The 19,317-nt window shown below is 44.4% G+C and overlaps 1 protein-coding gene across 7 annotated transcripts in view; it reads left to right on the plus strand.

The window, feature by feature from the left end:
* Window positions 1–19,317, plus strand: part of dtnb (dystrobrevin beta) — a 219,284-nt gene that overhangs the window by 142,314 nt on the left and 57,653 nt on the right. For 6 of the 7 annotated variants that reach the window (XM_062968863.1, XM_062968830.1, XM_062968849.1 and 3 more), the window contains 4 exons: window positions 6,800–6,885; window positions 9,724–9,837; window positions 9,926–10,022; window positions 14,836–14,856. In XM_062968863.1, coding sequence (XP_062824933.1) covers window positions 6,800–6,885; window positions 9,724–9,837; window positions 9,926–10,022; window positions 14,836–14,856 — 318 coding nt within the window. The remainder of the gene's footprint in view (window positions 1–6,799; window positions 6,886–9,723; window positions 9,838–9,925; window positions 10,023–14,835; window positions 14,857–19,317) is intronic. The other variant, XM_062968834.1, reaches the window with a different exon arrangement.

Consider the following 19,317-nt stretch of genomic DNA (forward strand, 5'->3'; position numbering starts at 1 on the left):
CCATGGCTGACTCTCCACGACCCTAACATCTCCTGGTCCAACAGAGAACTGCAGTTTGCTTCACCGTACTGCCAAAACCATTGCCTCGTAGCCAAGGTATGCCATGCCACAGACACCGAGCCCATCATCACCTTGCCAAAGAAGTACTCCGAGTATTGGGATGTATTCAATGAGAAAGAAGCCGAAAAATTACCCCCACATAGACCTTATGACTGTGCCATTGACTTGGTGGAGGGGGCCCCGATCCCGCGAGGGCATCTCTACTCCCTGACTGAACCAGAGCAAGAAGCTCTCAGGGAATTCCTAGAGACAAACCTTCGCAAGGGATTCATCAGACCCTCTCAATCCCCAGCCGCCTCCCCAGTGATGTTTGTGAAGAAGAAGTCAGGGGAACTACGCTTGGTGGTGGACTACAGAGCATTGAACAATATCACCAAGCGGAACAGCTATCCCCTGCCTTTAATCTCGGATCTACTGGATCGGCTTCGAGGAGCCAAGGTTTACACCAAGCTGGATCTTCGGGGGGCTTACAACTTAGTTCGCATCAGGGAAGGGGACGAGTGGAAGACCGCCTTCCAGACCAAATTCGGATTATTTGAGTCCCGAGTTATGAATTTCGGTTTATGCGGAGCCCCCGCAACGTTTCAGCATTTTGTCAATGACATTTTTCAGGACTATCTAGACAGGTTCTTGATAATCTACTTGGACGATTTTTTGGTGTTTTCCAGATCACAATCAGAACATGAGAACCACGTCAAAATGGTGTTACAACGATTGCGGGATCATGGACTTTATGCCAAGCTGGAAAAATGCGCTTTTGATCTACAAGAGGTAGATTTCCTTGGTTACCGCATCTCGCCTCTAGGGCTTTCCATGGATCCAGCCAAAGTTTCAGCAGTATTGGAATGGCGGGCGCCAACTAACAAGAAAGAGGTGCAGCGTTTCTTGGGGTTCGCGAACTACTACCGCAAGTTCATTCCAGATTTTGCCCGCTGGTCCGACCCCATCACTAGCTGCATCCGTGGAAAGCAGCCTTTCCGCTGGACTGATCAAGCAGAGAAAGGGTTCCAGCAACTAAAGAAACTATTCACCTCCCAGCCAATTCTACAGCACCCAAATCCTGGAACCCCTTTTGTGGTGCAAGCGGACGCCTCTGATGTGGCAATTGGGGCTGTACTCTTACAACCGGTGGGAGATCACCTCCACCCCTGTGCCTTTTATTCTCGTCAACTAACCACACCAGAGAGGAATTACACCATTTGGGAAAAAGAACTACTGGCCATAAAGGCAGCCTTTGAAACTTGGAGACATTGGCTAGAAGGGGCCAAATTTCCCATTGAAGTCCACACTGATCATCGTAATCTAGAACATCTAAGAACTGCCCGCAAACTAAATCAGAGGCAGCAACGTTGGGCTTTATTCTTTGAACGTTTCAACTTCCAGATCCATTATGTGACCCCAGCCCAAACCAAGCAAGCAGACGCCCTGTCACGTAAACCGGAATACGCTGCAGGACGCAAGGAGACCTTTGAATCCCAACTGCTACAACCTGAGAACTTTGCCACGCTCACGGTGGGGAACACCAAATCCATTCCCATTGGTTCAACTTCCCCTACTCCAGGACCCATCTGTGCTCAAGAAATCAGGGCTAGTCAGCAAGCAGATGCCTGGGCGCAGGACCAACTTCGCCAAGGTCTGCATTTCCCCTTTTCGCTTAAAGATGGGCTGCTCTGCTATAGAAATCATGTTTATATCCCACCCGGACCGGGCAGGGAAAAAACGCTTCGTCTGTGTCATGACTGCAAACCAGCAGGACACTTCGGACTATTTAAAACTATGCATTTGATCCTAAGGGATTTTTGGTGGCCCAAGATCCGCAAGGATGTGGAAAAATATGTCAACACCTGCCCAGTATGCCAGCGCTCCAAGATACGAAGGGAGAAGCCCTCAGGGCTTTTACACCCCCTTCCTACCCCATCTCGCCCATGGGAAATAATTTCCGCGGATTTCATCACTGACCTACCACCTTCCTGTGGATTCACCACGATCTTAGTGGTGGTGGACCTATTCACCAAGTTAGCCCATTTCATTCCCTGCGAAGGCCTCCCCACGGCCAAGGAAACTGCGGATCTATTTCTTCAACATGTTTTCAGACTACATGGATTGCCCAAGAGTTTAGTCACAGACCGTGGATCTCAATTCACCTCTCGTTTTTGGAAGGCACTACAAAAACTATTGGGCATAGACTCTCGCTTATCTTCAGCTCATCATCCCCAAACAGATGGGCAAACGGAGCGCACCAATGCCACTTTGGAGCAGTATCTTCGCTGTTATGTAAACTATCAACAGGACAATTGGGCTTCTCTGTTACCACTGTCTGAGTTTGCCTACAACAATGGAGTTCAAGCTTCTACAAAAGAAACGCCGTTCTTTGCAAACTACGGCTTCCATCCACGTTTCTTTCCCCCTGTCATTGAAACTTCAGAGGTTCCCGCAGCAGAGGATTGGCTGCAGGAACTCACAGCGGTGCAACAACTTTTGCTCCAGCAACTGGACCAAGCCAAGGAGGACTATAAACGCCACGCTGACAAACATCGCCAGCCGGGCCCTGAAATCAAGGTAGGAGATCGGGTTTTCCTGTCCACTCGCTTTCTGCCCTCCCACCGCCCTTGCCGGAAGTTAGATGCCCGTTTCATTGGTCCCTATCCAGTGGTGGCGCAATTAAACCCCGTGACTTTCAAACTCCAACTTCCGCGTTCAATGCGCATTCACCCAGTGTTTCACCGTTCCCTGCTCCTTCCGGCGGATGGTGTGCGACCTGATACAGACCAACCGGCCCCCCCTCCTGTTTTGATGAATGGGGAGGAGGAGTTCGAGGTTGAGGACATTTTGGATTCTCGCTTTCACCGCCGCCGCCTACAATATCTCATTGACTGGGTGGGTTTTGGCCCTGAGGAACGCTCTTGGGAAGACGCCTCCACAGTCCATGCTCCTGATCTAACCCGTCGCTTTCATCAGACCTATCCCACCAAACCGCGACCTCGCGCCTCGGGGAGAGGGCCCCAGTTTGGGAGGGGCCTTGAGGAGGGGGATAGTGTGATGACCCATGGGCCTTGTAGTCCTGCTCAGGACATTGTAATTCCTGATGAAGATGAAAACTTGGGTTTTTTACCTTCCCAGTCTGAACTGGATTCCTCTCAGCCAGATCTTTCCCAGGCAGATCTGGGAACCTTGCACCTGCAAGAAAGTTGTCTCCCAGAAGTATGTCAAACAAGCCCAGAGCCTACTTCTCCCGTATTCTTGCGCCGGGAGTTTTGTAAACAACAGAGAAGTTTGGATTCAGCTTCGCGCAGGAGTGCGAGGATTGCAGCTAAGAATGTGGCCAATTAAGACTGCTTCTCGTGAGAATCTTTGGGGAGTCTCACATCTGGTCTCAGAGTTAGCTTTCGGTTCTGATTCCCAGAGAACTGCTTCGGCGGGAAGCTAGACTCTATTTAGGTGTTTTACCCGCGTAGTAACTTCGCGGAGTCAATTCGTCAGCCTACGGAGCGAGTTGTGTCTGGACAGCGCGCTCCGGTTCAAGCCTCGCTCCTGCTCAAGCCTTGCCTTGCTATCCAGCCTTCACCTTGCTTCCCAGCCTTTGTTTATCTACGGACTTTGCCTTGTTTCCCAGGATCAATCCTTGCCTTGTTCCACGGATTTATCAAGTTATTCCACGGACCTTGTTCTTGTTCTTAGTTACCTTGTTCCACGTTCAAGCCTTGTTTCAAGTATCAAGTTATTTCCTAGCCTCGCTCAAGTTTCATGGACTAAAGGACCTTGTCATCTCCCCTCACTTTGCTTGGCAAAGTGAGTGTTTCGGTTATTGGATTACAACTTTGGACCTTAATATTTCTTATTGGACATTGCTTTTTTGGACTAATTCTGACCTTTCCTGAAAGGTCTAATTCTGGACTATTTTCTACACTTGTTTTTATTAACTTTATATATTCCTACAATAAAGATATTAGATAGATTCTGGCCTCTGTGTATGGTTATTGGTGCTCTGCAGCCTGGGTCGTGACAGCATTGAACGGTTGTGTTGTTAAAGTGCGAAGTATGGAACCCTGCGCATTCGGGGAAGCCTTAGCATTGAACGGTTGTGTTGTTAAAGTGCGAAGTATGGAACCCTGCGCATTCGGGGAAGCCTTAGCATTGAACGGTTGTGTTGTTAAAGTGCAAAGTATGGAACCCTGCGCAGACGGGGAAGCCTTAGCATTGAACGGTTGTGTTGTTAAAGTGTGAAGTATGGAACCCTGCGCAGACGGGGAAGCCTTAGCATTGAACGGTTGTGTTGTTAAAGTGCGAAGTATGGAACCCTGCGCAGACGGGGAAGCCTTAGCATTGAACGGTTGTGTTGTTAAAGTGCGAAGTATGGAACCCTGCGCATTCGGGGAAGCCTTAGCATTGGACTGTAGAGGAGAGTCTAGTGATTAAGCCAGGACCTGCCGCAGACCAGGACTGCCATCTGGTGAGGAGTTACGAAGGTGGAGGCATTACTTTGCATTCAACCCTCATAGGTTTCTAAGCAGAGCCTGGCTGGCCATCTGTTGAGAGGACTTGGATTGGATCTTCCTGCAAGGCAGAATGAGGTTGGGCTGGATGGCCTTTAGAGGTCCCATCCAAACCTAGTGGAGTAGAGATTGCCTGAGAGTCTGGTGAAGCCTCGGTCTCTGGAGGTTTAGAAACAGAGGCGGGGTGGCCTTCTGGCAGGTGGGCTTAGACTGCACCTTCCTGCAGGGCAGAAGGGAGGTGAATGGGATGGGGTCTCCTTGGAGTGTCTCTGAGCATGGAGTGACTTCTCTTTCCCCGCAAACCTAGCTCTCTGCAAGATGGATGCCTTCTGTTTCTAAATGTGTCTCTCTGTAGACCTGGCTGAGCAGAAGGTGGCAGAAGAGCCTTGCCGCTAATGCCTTTTCCGAGGCAGGGAGTGAAGCCAAGGCAGAGTCTAAGTAAGACACACGACCACGGCCAGAGAGAGATGGGCTTGGCTTCTGCATTGCTCTCTCTCTCTCTCAATCAGTCTCTCTGTCTTCCTGTCAAACCCATTTGCAGCCATTTTAATTCCTACTGAGAGATGGTTTTTGTCAACTGAGTGAGTCTGTTCCCATCAAGACTTCAGGCAACTCCCAATTATCTTGGGTCACCCAGGGAGAGCTCATCACAAGACATCTCAGAAATCAGAGCCATCTAGTCCAGCCCCATAACAATCCTTCCTTACCTTCTCCTTAGGCGATCCCTCGTAGTTTGTCTTCCATCTCTGGTGTCTTGGGGGTGGGTTCTTAGGTGGCTGAAGAGACCTATTCTTGATCTGCATGTTCTCCCGCAGTGAGGACATCGGTTTCCAGGTGGAAGGCAGTCCCGGTCGGGTTTGGCATGACAGGCCTTCCTCTTGGCACGTTTCTCCCTTAAGCCCTCCGTTCGTGCCTCTTCGAACTCCGCAGCACTGCTGGTCACAGCTGACCTCCAATTAGAGCGCTCAAGGGCCAGGGCTTCCCAGTTCTCAGTGTCTATGCCACAGCTTTGAGGCCATCTTTCAATCTCTTTTCCTGCTCACCAACATTACATTTCCCGTTCTTGAGTTCGGAGTAGAGCAAGTGCTTGGCATCTCTACGGATGTCCCGGTCATCAAACACTCTATGCTTCATTCGGGAAAATGCTGCACTCGCAGAGCTCAGGCGGTGTTGTATTTCAGTGTCAGTGTTGACTTTAGTGGAGAGGTGGCTGCCAAGGTAGCGGAAATGGTCAACGTTGTCTAATGTTACACCGTTAAGCTGTATTCCTGGCTTTGCAGAGGGATTAGCTGGTGCCTGTTGGAAGAGCACTTTGGTTTTCTTGATGTTCAGTGAGAGGCCGAGCTTCTCGTATGCTTCTGCGAAGGTGTTTAGAGTGGCTTGTAGGTCTTCTTCTGAATGAGCACAGACTACGTTGTCATCGGCATATTGGAGTTCTATAACAGATGTTGTGACCTTGGTTTTGGTTTTCAGTCTGCTGAGGTTAAATAGCTTGCCATCTGTCCGATAGATGATTTCCACTCTGGTGGGGAGCTTCCCATTAACAAGGTGAAGTATCATAGCGATGAAGATGGAAAATAAGGTGGGGGCAATGACACATCCCTGCTTGACACCTGACACCCACAACAAGCACAACGCAAGCAATTCCCAAAGGTAGCCATCCAACTTCCAAAGACCCCCACCATTTTCAAAGGCAGTTCCTTTCGATCTCAAAACAACTCTTACGGTCATAGAATCATAGAGTTGAAAAGGTCCTCCAAGGGAAAATCCAGTTCAATCCCCTTCTGCTAGAAAGTAAGACACCATTCAAGTCCTCCTGACAGATGACCATCCAGTCTCTGCTTGAAAACCTCCAAAGAAGAAGACTGCACCAGACTCTGAGGCACTATGAAACATCTCTTACCATCGGAAAATTCTTCCAAATGTTAAAATTGCAATTTTAAACATTTCAATGTCATTTCTAGATAGAAAAGATGGGGTCTCGACCAGGCATCGGCAAACTTCGGCCTTCCAGGTGTTTTGGACTTCAACTCTCACAATTCCTAACAGCCTCCTGGAATTGTTAGGAATGGTGGGAGTTGGAGTCCGAAACACCTGGAAGGAGAGCCCAAGTTGGCCCATGCCTGGGCTAGATGACCTCTGAGGTCCCTTCCAAAGGCTGTGGCCCCCCTCCCTTGGTCTGGGTGTGTTCTCTGGCCACACGATGCTTCCTGTTTTGACATTGTGCCCTTTGTGCTCTCTCCCAGCCTCGGCCCCCGACGGACCTGGGCTTCAACTTTGACGCCAACAAGCAACAAAGGCAGCTGATTGCGGAGCTCGAAAACAAGAACAGGTAAGGAAGGGGCCAGAGGTTGGAGGACCTAGAACAGGGAGGGTCAAGCTCCTTTTCCTCAAGGGCCACGTCAGCCTTATCGCAACCCTGTATTATTCATATTATCTTTACTCCTCAAAGTTATGATCATCATCTTTCTGACTTCTTTACAAAGTCCATATGGACTTCCAGTCAATAAATATTTTTAACCAAAGTTCTGACTCTACAATCCTGAACCATCCTAAAGAACAGAAGCTTTTCCCTTTGCGTCACACATAAGTTTCTTCTGGTTAAGGAGTTTACTCCTAGCACTCTGCTATATTTTGGTGGAATTACCCCAACTGAGGGTTATTTTTGAGCCTAACCACTCAGATTCCCCAACCATTGGAGTCCAGCATCTGGAAGACAGCCACATACAATGGCATGGCGGGCCTTGTGTTTTTACATGTGTGAGCTAGAGATTCCTAGAGAAAGTGCCTCCCAAGGCACAGGGCTGTCCCACAGCAAGAAACCGGTCCCTGGTGCCCACCTCCGGCCATTCTCATTGACCACTGCCATTGCCCCTCAAAACCTGCTTTCTGGATGTGGGAACCATCTTGGAAAGCACATACAAACATGGGTAGGTAATAATAATAATAATAATAATAATAATAATAATAATAATAATAATAATAATACTTTATTTATACCCCGCCACCATCTCCCCAACGGGACTCAGGGCAGCTTACATGGGGCCATGCCCAAAACCGTACAATATGACAGAATATAAAACAACATATCATAACACAATTTAACAATACAATAAATAATAACATACATTACAACCCAAAATTCAGAAAAAGCAATAAAAACCAGGGCAGGCCACATGAACACTAAGTTAGTGTAGGTAGGTAGGTAGATACCCTGTTTCCCCGAAAATAAGACAGGGTCTTATATTAATTTTTGCTCCCAAAGATGCACTAGGTCTTATTTTCAGGGGATGTCTTATTTTTCCATGAAGAAGAATTCACATTTATTGTTGAACAACAAAATGAACATTTATTATATACTGTAAAGTAGTTGTCATCACAAACCAGCATAACCAGACAAACTGTGAATCCTATCAAGAATTTCTTGTTACTACCATTATTTACATGTGCAACAATCTATGGTACCTCTTGCAGTTTAGGTTTCACAAGGTTTCCACGCTGATTTCTCTCTATTCTAGTTTCAATGTAGTCATGAATGATGAATAATATAATATACTATAATAATAATATGATAATATAATAATAATATAATGATATACAATATATTAATTAGATAATATAATAATAGGATAATATAATAGAATAATAGAATGGAATAGAATGATATAAAATATATTAATAGGATAATATAAAATGGAATATAATAATAATAAAAGAATATGCTAATAATGATAAAATAATAATATGATAATATAATTGAATAATAGTATAGAATATAATGATATAAAATATATTAATAGGATGATATAAAATGGAATATAATAATAACAGAATAATAATATGAAAATATAATAGAATAATAATAGAATAATAATATAATGATATAATAATAATAGAAAAATATAATATAATGATATAAAATATATTAATAAGATAATATAATAATGGGATATAATAATAGTAACAGAATATGATGATAATAATATGGCAATAGAATAATAGTATAAAATAATGTTTCAGGGCATAGGATAGGAATAAGGATGAGAGGAGAATCCCAATGCGTCCTGTACCTTTAAGAAACTGAAAGAGCAGGACGAGTGGAAAGCCCTCTTCCTTCCCTCCCTCCTTCCCTTGCCCTGGCTTCAGGAGCCAATCAGAAGCCTTGGGGGCGAAGCAAGCATGGCCAGCAAGCATGGCCTTGTCTCCGGAGGAAGAAACGGCAGCGCAGCAGCAGCCAAGGAGGCTGGGGGACAGGCAAGGCAAGGCAAGGCCAGCAAGCACTTGCTCTCCCTCCCTCCCTCTGGTGTGTGTATGAGTGCTGCTTTAGCCCTGCAGCCATGCTTCCCAATGGAACTCTGCTGCAGCCTTAGTTGCTAGGTCTTACTTTCAGGGGAGGCCTTATATTTGGCAATCTCCCCAAACCCCTGCTAGGTCTTATTCTTTGGGGAGGTCTTATTTTCGGGGAAACACGGTAGATACATACATGGTTTGTTGGGAATTGATGAGCCGTTAAGCTCTAATCACCCTCTTTATGAGGTAAATTCCCATTAAAATAGCAGAGTAAAAATGCAGCAGTGAGACTTATGCGGTGTGAGTTTCGGAAGGCCTCTTTGTCTTCAGGAAGGCAGACGAATGCAAAGTTAGCTTTAAAGTTTAAAAGCATTTATTGAGGTAAAAGGAAATCCATTGATGGATAGAAAAGGTTTGGAGCTAACTAGCTAATCTATCCTGTTCTAATACACATAGACGGATCGAAATAACAAAGGTATAGATAGCTACATCTTGGAAAATAGGAGCGGACAGATTGCGTCCTCTCTCTGGAACGAAGCAGGAAGCAGGAATGGCTACCAAGCCTCGTGGGTCGCTTCTTCTCTAGGGCCATAAATATTCCAGAGGCCAAATTGGGGGAAGTTACGTCAAAGCGCTAGGAGAGATCACATTTCTAAAGCATCAAAGGGTGGGGTTGACCTAAACAGGACATGAGAGAGGAAACAATGGTGAAGCCTAATCAAAGCATGCATGGAACTGTGGAAGGTGTCCCTAACGCTTTTCTAGGCTTCCTATCTAACCATAGAGACTTAAGCAGTGCAGGATGACATTTTTCCAACATGGTTCAACACATGCTCTCGTGTTGAATCTGACCTTGCTTATTCCTTCGGCCTTGATACAGGGAGATCCTGCAGGAGATCCAGCGCCTGCGTCTGGAGCACGAACAGGCCTCGCAGCCCACGCCGGAGAAAGCCCAGCAGAACCCCACGCTCCTGGCCGAACTGCGGCTCCTGCGGTGAGTTCCCACACTTGTGTGAGTGTGTCTTGGGGCCACTACTTGCCCAACTGACCACTCTCTCCCTCTTCCTCCCCGGTCTGCACAGGCAGCGCAAGGATGAGCTGGAGCAGCGCATGTCTGCCTTGCAGGAGAGCCGGCGAGAGTTGATGGTGCAGCTGGAAGGACTCATGAAGCTGCTGAAGGTCAGGCCCACCAAATGCTCTCCGACCCCCATTGACCCCACTTCTCCTGCCTTAACTTGTTGGTCAGGGAGGCAAGTCTGTCCTCTCTCCGTTCCAGAGGCTGCCTTAGGCTGTGTCAGACCAAGCTAAACACCTGTGAGAACTGGGATGGCCAGGAACCTGATGGTGGGCTTCCAGCACCAAAAGCAAGGGCCCTCCAACCAAGGGACGGTTCTGACCCAGAGTTTGGAACACAAGTCCTAGAACAGGCATGGACTAATCTCAGCCATCCCAGTGTTTTGGACTTCAACTCTATTGGGGAATCTGAGTTCTTAGGCACAAAATAACCCTCAGTTGGAGTGATTCCACCACAAATATAGCAGAGTACTGGAAGTAAACTTCATGACCAACTTCCGTGTGGTGAACTAGGATGAGCTTCCATTCCTCAGGATGGTTTAGGGCTGCAGAGTCAGAAGTTTAGGTTCACAAATATTTATTGTGGTAAAAGAAATACATTCTTGATGGAAAGAGTCTTGGAGTGCTCTAGCTCACTCAATCTCATCTTCTAAAGAAGTAAAAAGGTAAAAAATACCCATGCAGCTACATTTTGCCTAGAGCAGGGGTCCTCACACTTTTTAAGTGAAGGACCAGTTCACGGTCCCTCAGACTGTGATGAAATAGTCCAAAATGAGGATTGTTGCTGTTGTGTGCCTTCAAGTCGTTTCAGACTTAGGTCAACCCTAAGTCTGAAGTTTAGGACAGGGGCCAGGTCAATGACCTTGGAGGGCCGCATCCGGCCCATGGGCCTTAGATTGGGCACCCCTCATCTAGATGATCTCAAGACCATAAGTAAGCAAAGAGACCTTCAAAGAGCATCTAGATGGTCTCATAAGACCATTGGTAAGGAAAGGGATCCTCAAAGAGCATCTAGATGGTTTCATAAGACCATTGGTAAGGAAAGGGATCCTCAAAGAGCATCTAGATGGTTTCATAAGACTATTGGTAAGGAAAGTGATCCTCAAAGAGCATCTAGATGGTCTCATAAGACCATTGGTAAGGAAAGGGATCCTCAAAGACCATCTAGGTGGTCTCATAAGACCATTGGTAAGGAAAGGGATCCTCAAAGACCATCTAGATGGTTTCATAAGACCATTGGTAAGGAAAGGGATCCTCAAAGAGCATCTAGATGGTCTCATAAGACCATTGGTAAGGAAAGGGATCCTCAAAGACCATCTAGATGATCTCATAAGACCATTGGTAAGGAAAGGGATCCTCAAAGACCATCTAGACGGTCTCATAAGACCATTGGTAAGGAAAGGGATCCTCAAAGACCATCTAGGTGGTCTCATAAGACCATTGGTAAGGAAAGGGATCCTCAAAGACCATCTAGATGGTTTCATAAGACTATTGGTAAGGAAAGTGATCCTCAAAGAGCATCTAGATGGTCTCATAAGACCATTGGTAAGGAAAGGGATCCTCAAAGACCATCTAGGTGGTCTCATAAGACCATTGGTAAGGAAAGGGATCCTCAAAGACCATCTAGATGGTTTCATAAGACCATTGGTAAGGAAAGGGATCCTCAAAGAGCATCTAGATGGTCTCATAAGACCATTGGTAAGGAAAGGGATCCTCAAAGACCATCTAGATGATCTCATAAGACCATTGGTAAGGAAAGGGATCCTCAAAGAGCATCTAGACGGTCTCATAAGACCATTGGTAAGGAAAGGGATCCTCAAAGAGCATCTAGATGGTCTCATAAGACCATTGGTAAGGAGAGGGATCCTCAAAGACCATCTAGATGGTCGCAAAAGACCATTGGTAAGGAAAGGGATCCTCAAAGACCATCTAGATGATCTCATAAGACCAATGGTAAGGAAAGGGATTCTCAAAGACCATCTAGATGATCTCATAAGACCATTGGTAAGGAAAGGGATCCTCAAAGAGCATCTAGACGGTCTCATAAGACCATTGGTAAGGAAAGGGATCCTCAAAGAGCATCTAGATGGTCTCATAAGACCATTGGTAAGGAAAGGGATCCTCAAAGACCATCTAGATGGTTTCATAAGACCATTGGTAAGGAAAGGGATCCTCAAAGAGCATCTAGATGGTTTCATAAGACCATTGGTAAGGAAAGGGATCCTCAAAGAGCATCTAGATGGTCTCATAAGACCATTGGTAAGGAAAGGGATCCTCAAAGACCATCTAGATGATCTCATAAGACCATTGGTAAGGAAAGGGATCCTCAAAGACCATCTAGACGGTCTCATAAGACCATTGGTAAGGAAAGGGATCCTCAAAGACCATCTAGGTGGTCTCATAAGACCATTGGTAAGGAAAGGGATCCTCAAAGACCATCTAGATGGTTTCATAAGACCATTGGTAAGGAAAGGGATCCTCAAAGAGCATCTAGATGGTCTCATAAGACCATTGGTAAGGAAAGGGATCCTCAAAGACCATCTAGATGATCTCATAAGACCATTGGTAAGGAAAGGGATCCTCAAATAGCATCTAGACGGTCTCATAAGACCATTGGTAAGGAAAGGGATCCTCAAAGAGCATCTAGATGGTTTCATAAGACCATTGGTAAGGAAAGGGATCCTCAAAGAGCATCTAGATGGTCTCATAAGACCATTGGTAAGGAAAGGGATCCTCAAAGACCATCTAGATGATCTCATAAGACCATTGGTAAGGAAAGGGATCCTCAAATAGCATCTAGACGGTCTCATAAGACCATTGGTAAGGAAAGGGATCCTCAAAGAGCATCTAGATGGTTTCATAAGACCATTGGTAAGGAAAGGGATCCTCAAAGAGCATCTAGATGGTCTCATAAGACCATTGGTAAGGAAAGGGATCCTCAAAGACCATCTAGATGATCTCATAAGACCATTGGTAAGGAAAGGGATCCTCAAAGACCATCTAGGTGGTCTCATAAGACCATTGGTAAGGAAAGGGATCCTCAAAGAGCATCTAGATGGTCTCATAAGACCATTGGTAAGGAAAGGGATCCTCAAAGACCATCTAGATGATCTCATAAGACCATTGGTAAGGAAAGGGATCCTCAAATAGCATCTAGACGGTCTCATAAGACCATTGGTAAGGAAAGGGATCCTCAAAGACCATCTAGATGATCTCATAAGACCATTGGTAAGGAAAGGGATCCTCAAAGACCATCTAGGTGGTCTCATAAGACCATTGGTAAGGAAAGGGATCCTCAAAGACCATCTAGATGGTTTCATAAGACCATTGGTAAGGAAAGGGATCCTCAAAGACCATCTAGGTGGTTTCATAAGACCATTGGTAAGGAAAGGGATCCTCAAAGAGCATCTAGATGGTCACAAAAGACCATTGGTAAGGAAAGGGATCCTCAAAGACCATCTAGGTGGTCTCATAAGACCATTGGTAAGGAAAGGGATCCTCAAAGACCATCTAGGTGGTCTCATAAGACCATTGGTAAGGAAAGGGATCCTCAAAGACCATCTAGGTGGTCTCATAAGACCATTGGTAAGGAAAGGGATCCTCAAAGAGCATCTAGATGGTCTCATAAGACCATTGGTAAGGAAAGTGATCCTCAAAGAGCATCTAGATGGTCTCATAAGACCATTGGTAAGGAAAGTGATCTTCAAAGAGCATCTAGAAGGTCTCATAAGACCATTGGTAAGGAAAGGGATCCTCAAAGACCATCTAGGTGGTCTCATAAGACCATTGGTAAGGAAAGGGATCCTCAAAGACCATCTAGATGGTTTCATAAGACCATTGGTAAGGAAAGGGATCCTCAAAGACCATCTAGATGGTTTCATAAGACCATTGGTAAGGAAAGGGATCCTCAAAGAGCATCTAGATGATCTCATAAGACCATTGGTAAGGAAAGGGATCCTCAAAGACCATCTAGATGGTTTCATAAGACCATTGGTAAGGAAAGTAATCCTCAAAGACCATCTAGGTGGTTTCATAAGACCATTGGTAAGGAAAGGGATCCTCAAAGAGCATCTAGATGGTCTCATAAGACCATTGGTAAGGAAAGGGATCCTCAAAGAGCATCTAGATGATCTCATAAGACCATTGGTAAGGAAAGGGATCCTCAAAGACCATCTAGATGGTTTCATAAGACCATTGGTAAGGAAAGGGATCCTCAAAGACCATCTAGGTGGTTTCATAAGACCATTGGTAAGGAAAGGGATCCTCAAAGAGCATCTAGATGGTCTCATAAGACCATTGGTAAGGAAAGGGATCCTCAAGGACCATCTAGATGATCTCATAAGACCATTGGTAAGGAAAGGGATCCTCAAAGACCATCTAGATGGTTTCATAAGACCATTGGTAAGGAAAGGGATCCTCAAAGAGCATCTAGGTGGTTTCATAAGACCATTGGTAAGGAAAGGGATCCTCAAAGAGCATCTAGATGGTCTCATAAGACCATTGGTAAGGAAAGGGATCCTCAAAGAGCATCTAGATGGTCTCATAAGACCATTGGTAAGGAAAGGGATCCTCAAAGACCATCTAGATGGTTTCATAAGACCATTGGTAAGGAAAGGGATCCTCAAAGACCATCTAGATGGTTTCATAAGACCATTGGTAAGGAAAGGGACCCTCAAAGACCCTCTAGATGGTCTAAAGAAGCCCAAGCCCTCCTTGGTCTGACCCAGCCTAGGGCCCCTTCCTTCCCTCCGCTTGAATCCCACTCCTTTGTCCTCGGCTGTCTGTGTGTGTGCTGAGTGTGTCTGCGTCTTCCTTCCAGATAATGATTAACTGTCCACGTTCTCTCTCTCTCTCTCCCTTCCTCTCCTTCTCTCTCTCTTTCTCTCTCGTGTCTTCTTCTTCTTGTCAACGCTTATAGGAAGAGGAGCAAAAGCAGGCAGTAAGTTGATGTCCCCTGACACTCTGTCTCTCTGTGTTTAAACTCTGGTTCTGCATGAAGGAGACGCTGTGTTTACACGTTTCCCTCTCCTGATCGGATCGGATGCAAACAAGCCAAGTCATGCAATGTCACCTCAGGGCTTCCGCTGAAGCACAGGTGGGCAAAGCGGGAGTCTTTTGGGGTCCCCTGGCCCTCCTAGATCCCCCCAAAAGAGAATCGCCTCCAGGAGGGAAAACACGATGTAACACAATTTGGAAATTTTCCTGTTCCTGGTTTGAAAGTGTTATTTCCTGTTTATTTCGACCTTGTCTTTGGATGACATATTTCATATTGGAATGTATTTTAATTATGTTTTTATGTCTGTTTTAATTTTAATAATTTTATTCATGTCTGTGTTTTATGCCATTCGTAAGCCGCTTTGAGTCCCACTCAGGGTAGAGAACGGCAGGATATAAATACAGTAGAGTCTCACTTATCCAACATAAACAGGCCGGCAGAACGTTGGATAAGCAAATATGTTGGATAATAAGGAGAGATTAAGGAGAAGCCTATTAAACATCAAATTAGGTTATGATTTTACAAATTAAGCACCAAAACATCATGTTACACAACAAATGTGACAGATAAAGTTGTTAAATATGCAGTAATGCTGCGTAGTAATTACCATATTTCCGAATTTAGCACCAAAATATTACGATGTATTGAAAACATTGACTACAAAAATGCGTTGGATAATCCAGAACGTTGGATAAGCGAATGTTGGATAAGTGAGACTCTACTGTATTATAAATAAATAAATAACAATTTTTAAAATTTATTTACAGTATTTATATTCCACCCTTCTTTCTCACCCCAAAGGGGAATCATGGTGGATTACAATGCACATATAAATTCCAAACATTCAATGCCATTAGACATACGACACATAGACACACACAGAGGCAATTTAACATTTTCCAGCCTCCGGCTTCATGAGGGTATGCTCAATTCCGGCCACAGGGGGAGCTGCCTCTTCACCGTCCATTTGTGACACTGAGTCCTTGATAGTATTACTTCCTCATTCCTTTCAGTGCAATTTTATGGTGTTGTAAATTAGTTAAATTTACCTCCCCACATAAAGCGATACCTAAATTTCCTACTTGACAGATGCAACTGTCTTTCAGGCTGCTTAGGTCAACAGTGAGCTAGGCTCTTAATGGTTGGGGGGGGGGAGGGTTTAACCCAACCCGGGCTTCTATCTCATGACCTCTTGGTCAGTAGTGATTTATTGCAGCTGGCTACTAACTAGCCCGGCCCTAATTGTTTAATTGTGCGGTCCTCACTTTGAAAGTAGTTGTTATACTCCAGAAACTTCATTTTTGTGGCTGTTCAAAAACATTTTATAAGTCCAGTCTTGGAAAGTTTACCAAGGAGATCTGTAAGGTTTTGTGTTGATGACCTTCTAGCTGACCAACACCCCGGAATTACTGCCAAAGTCGCTAGTTTTTGTGCAGCAGCAATAGCTTATCAGCGCAAGATGCTGTCACAGTCTTACAAGGTTTTATTACTTACTTTAGTTTTTACCTTTGTCATTTAAGTATATAAATGTTTAATACCATTTTAGCTATCACATTCAATACTGTTTTTTTAACTCTGCTTTTGACAATGTTTCCTAATGCCTAAATGCATGTCATGTTCCTATTTTGACATTTGTTATTTTTTTGATGCTGGTTATTGACCTCAATAGTAATTGTGTGTGTGTGTGTGTGTGTATACAGTAGAGTCTCACTTATCCAACATAAACGGGCCGGCAGAACGTTGGATAAGCGAATATGTTGGATAATAAGGAGGGATCAAGGAAAAGTTTATTAAACATCAAATTAGGTTATGATTTTACAAATTAAGCACCAAAACATCATGTTATACAACAAATTTGACAGAAAAAGTAGTTCAATACGCAGTAATGCTATGTAGTAATTACTGTATTTTTGAATTTAGCACCAAAATATCACGATGTATTGAAAACATTGACTACAAAAATGCGTTGGATAATCCAGAATGTTGGATAAGCAAATGTTGGATAAGTGAGACTCTACTGTACCTAAATGCATGTCATGTTCCTATTTTGACATTTGCTATTTTTTTGATGCTGGTTATTGACTTTAATAGTAATCGTGTGTGTGTGTGTGTGTGTGTGTGTGTGTAGTCATTTTTATGGCTGCCACAACATATATTGAATTAATTGAGACTCGATGATGAAATATGCATTGAAAAACTACAGCAAAATGTGCTGTTGCAGGTTGTCCCTCCTGCAAAAACAAAAGGCCATTGGGTGGATGTTGTTGTTGTTGTTGTTGTTGTTGTTGTTGTTGTTGTTGTTGATATCCCATTTTCCTCTCTGAAATGGGACTTGAGTCAACTTTTTCCATATTTTTATGATAGAACCAATTAGGAAATGGCATTTATCATCCAGGAACAAAAGTTGTGTTACATAGTGAACTTCAGGGTTGAGTTGAATGGATAGCCATGGGATTCATTTCCAATTCCACATTTCTATAATTCCAAATAGATTTTTCCTGCTTGATTTATTATTTACAAAACAACCACAACACATTTTCAAAACCAAAACTGGACTCCTTGAGGCTTCCTCCTTCCGTGGCAATTCTGGATGGAGGACTTCTGGCTTTTCACCTCGGTTGCCCACCTTTGCTTTGGAAGAGACCCCTTCCTCCCTCTATTTGAGTGTCGTCTTCCTAACCCTGGCTTCCTTTCCTAAACAAACGTTCTTGCGGAGAATGTGTGATTAACCACGTTGCTGTTCCTTCTGCATATCTGTACGGTCCATAATTGTATTTTAAATGAAATGTGCATGATGGGCAATACCTGGAAATGCCAACTGTCTTGCTCTTACGAGGGACCCCTTTCTTGGGGATCCCACCTTTACCTGCCTGCTGGCCATGCATGAGAAGGAAAGGCTGGCCACTCTGTCCTGAACCCGGTCTTGCTTAGCAAAGCCTCTGCTGACCGTCTCCAAACAGATAGGAGGGACGGAGCTGATGCCAGACAAGTCGTCCATATGCAGTTGAATTTAAGGCTGAATTTAGGGTAAGGGGCTCACATACATGGGTTGGGCGAAGTGTCTTGGACGGGGCTCAGTTGGGTTTTGGAAATATTGTTGGATTTGTTCACTATTTAATGCAGTTTGACGAGAGTGCGCAAAGAAAGCCCTTTGTGCGCATTAGTGCTTCCTGGTTTGCATCCTTTCCATCCAGGCCTCAGACTGGTTCCAGGATTTCCTACGTGATCATTTGAGCAGCAGTGCTTTTGTTGTTGTTGTTGTTGTTTATCTATATATATAAAAGGGTAATGACATTTCGGCCTAGGACAAAACAACAAAACTACACATCCCAGAAACACTAAACTTGGCAGCACAACCCCTCATCCATGCCTCTACGTTCATACAACAAAAAGAAAAGAAAAATAAAGTCCTAATTAGAGGGAGAGGAATAATTGTTTTTATCCAATTGCTGCCAGTTAGAAGGCTAAGCTCCACCCACTTGGTCTCCTAGCAACCCACTCAGCCCAGGGGACAGGCAGAGTTAGGCCTCACTCAGGCCTCTTCCACACTGCCTATAAAATACAGATTATCTGATTTGAACTGGATTATATGGCAGTGTAGACTCAAGGCCCTTCCACACAGCTATATTACCCATTTATAATGGACTTAAAACCTTCACCCTTTACCAATTCCTCAATACTTTCTTTCCAATACCACCATACTTCGCCACAGCAACGCGTGGCCAGGCACAGCTAGTATATATATATATATAATGTTTATTTATTTTCATTCATTCAAATATACATACATTGCAAGTGTTTGTTGCATATAGTGCAAGACTTTCATCTATTAGCATTTCATAATTATTTCTCAGACAATATATTTTCAATAAGGAGTCACAGTCTTCTGTTTGAATAGTACATATAAAAATATTGTAAGTTTATTTTATTTATTTATTTATTTATTTCCAACATTTATATCCCGCCCTTCTCACCCGAAGGGACTCAGGGCGGCGTACAAAATTGGCAACAATTCGATGCCTATACATAATTAAAACAGCTATAAAAAACCAATAAAACAATTAAAACAATATAAAAAATATAAAAACATATGATTAAAATCCATTCCTCCAAAATCCTCGTGCTGTAGCCGTAAATCAGTCCGGGTCGTCATTATCGTTTAATCTTCAAAAGCCTGGGCACATAGCCATGTTTTCAGGGCTTTTCTAAAACTCAAAAGGGTTGGGGCTTGCCGTATTTCTCTGGGGAAGGTGTTCCACAGCCGGGGAGCCACCACCGAGAAGGCCCTGTCCCTTGTCCCCACCAGCCGTGCCTGTGAGGCAGGCGGGACCGAGAGCAGGGCCTCTCCAGATGACCTTAGGGATCTTCCTGGCTCATAGGAGGAGATACGTTCGGACAAGTAGA

The sequence above is a fragment of the Anolis carolinensis genome, chromosome 1 (assembly GCF_035594765.1).
Source record: "Anolis carolinensis isolate JA03-04 chromosome 1, rAnoCar3.1.pri, whole genome shotgun sequence".
Taxonomy (NCBI): Eukaryota; Metazoa; Chordata; class Lepidosauria; order Squamata; family Dactyloidae; genus Anolis; species Anolis carolinensis.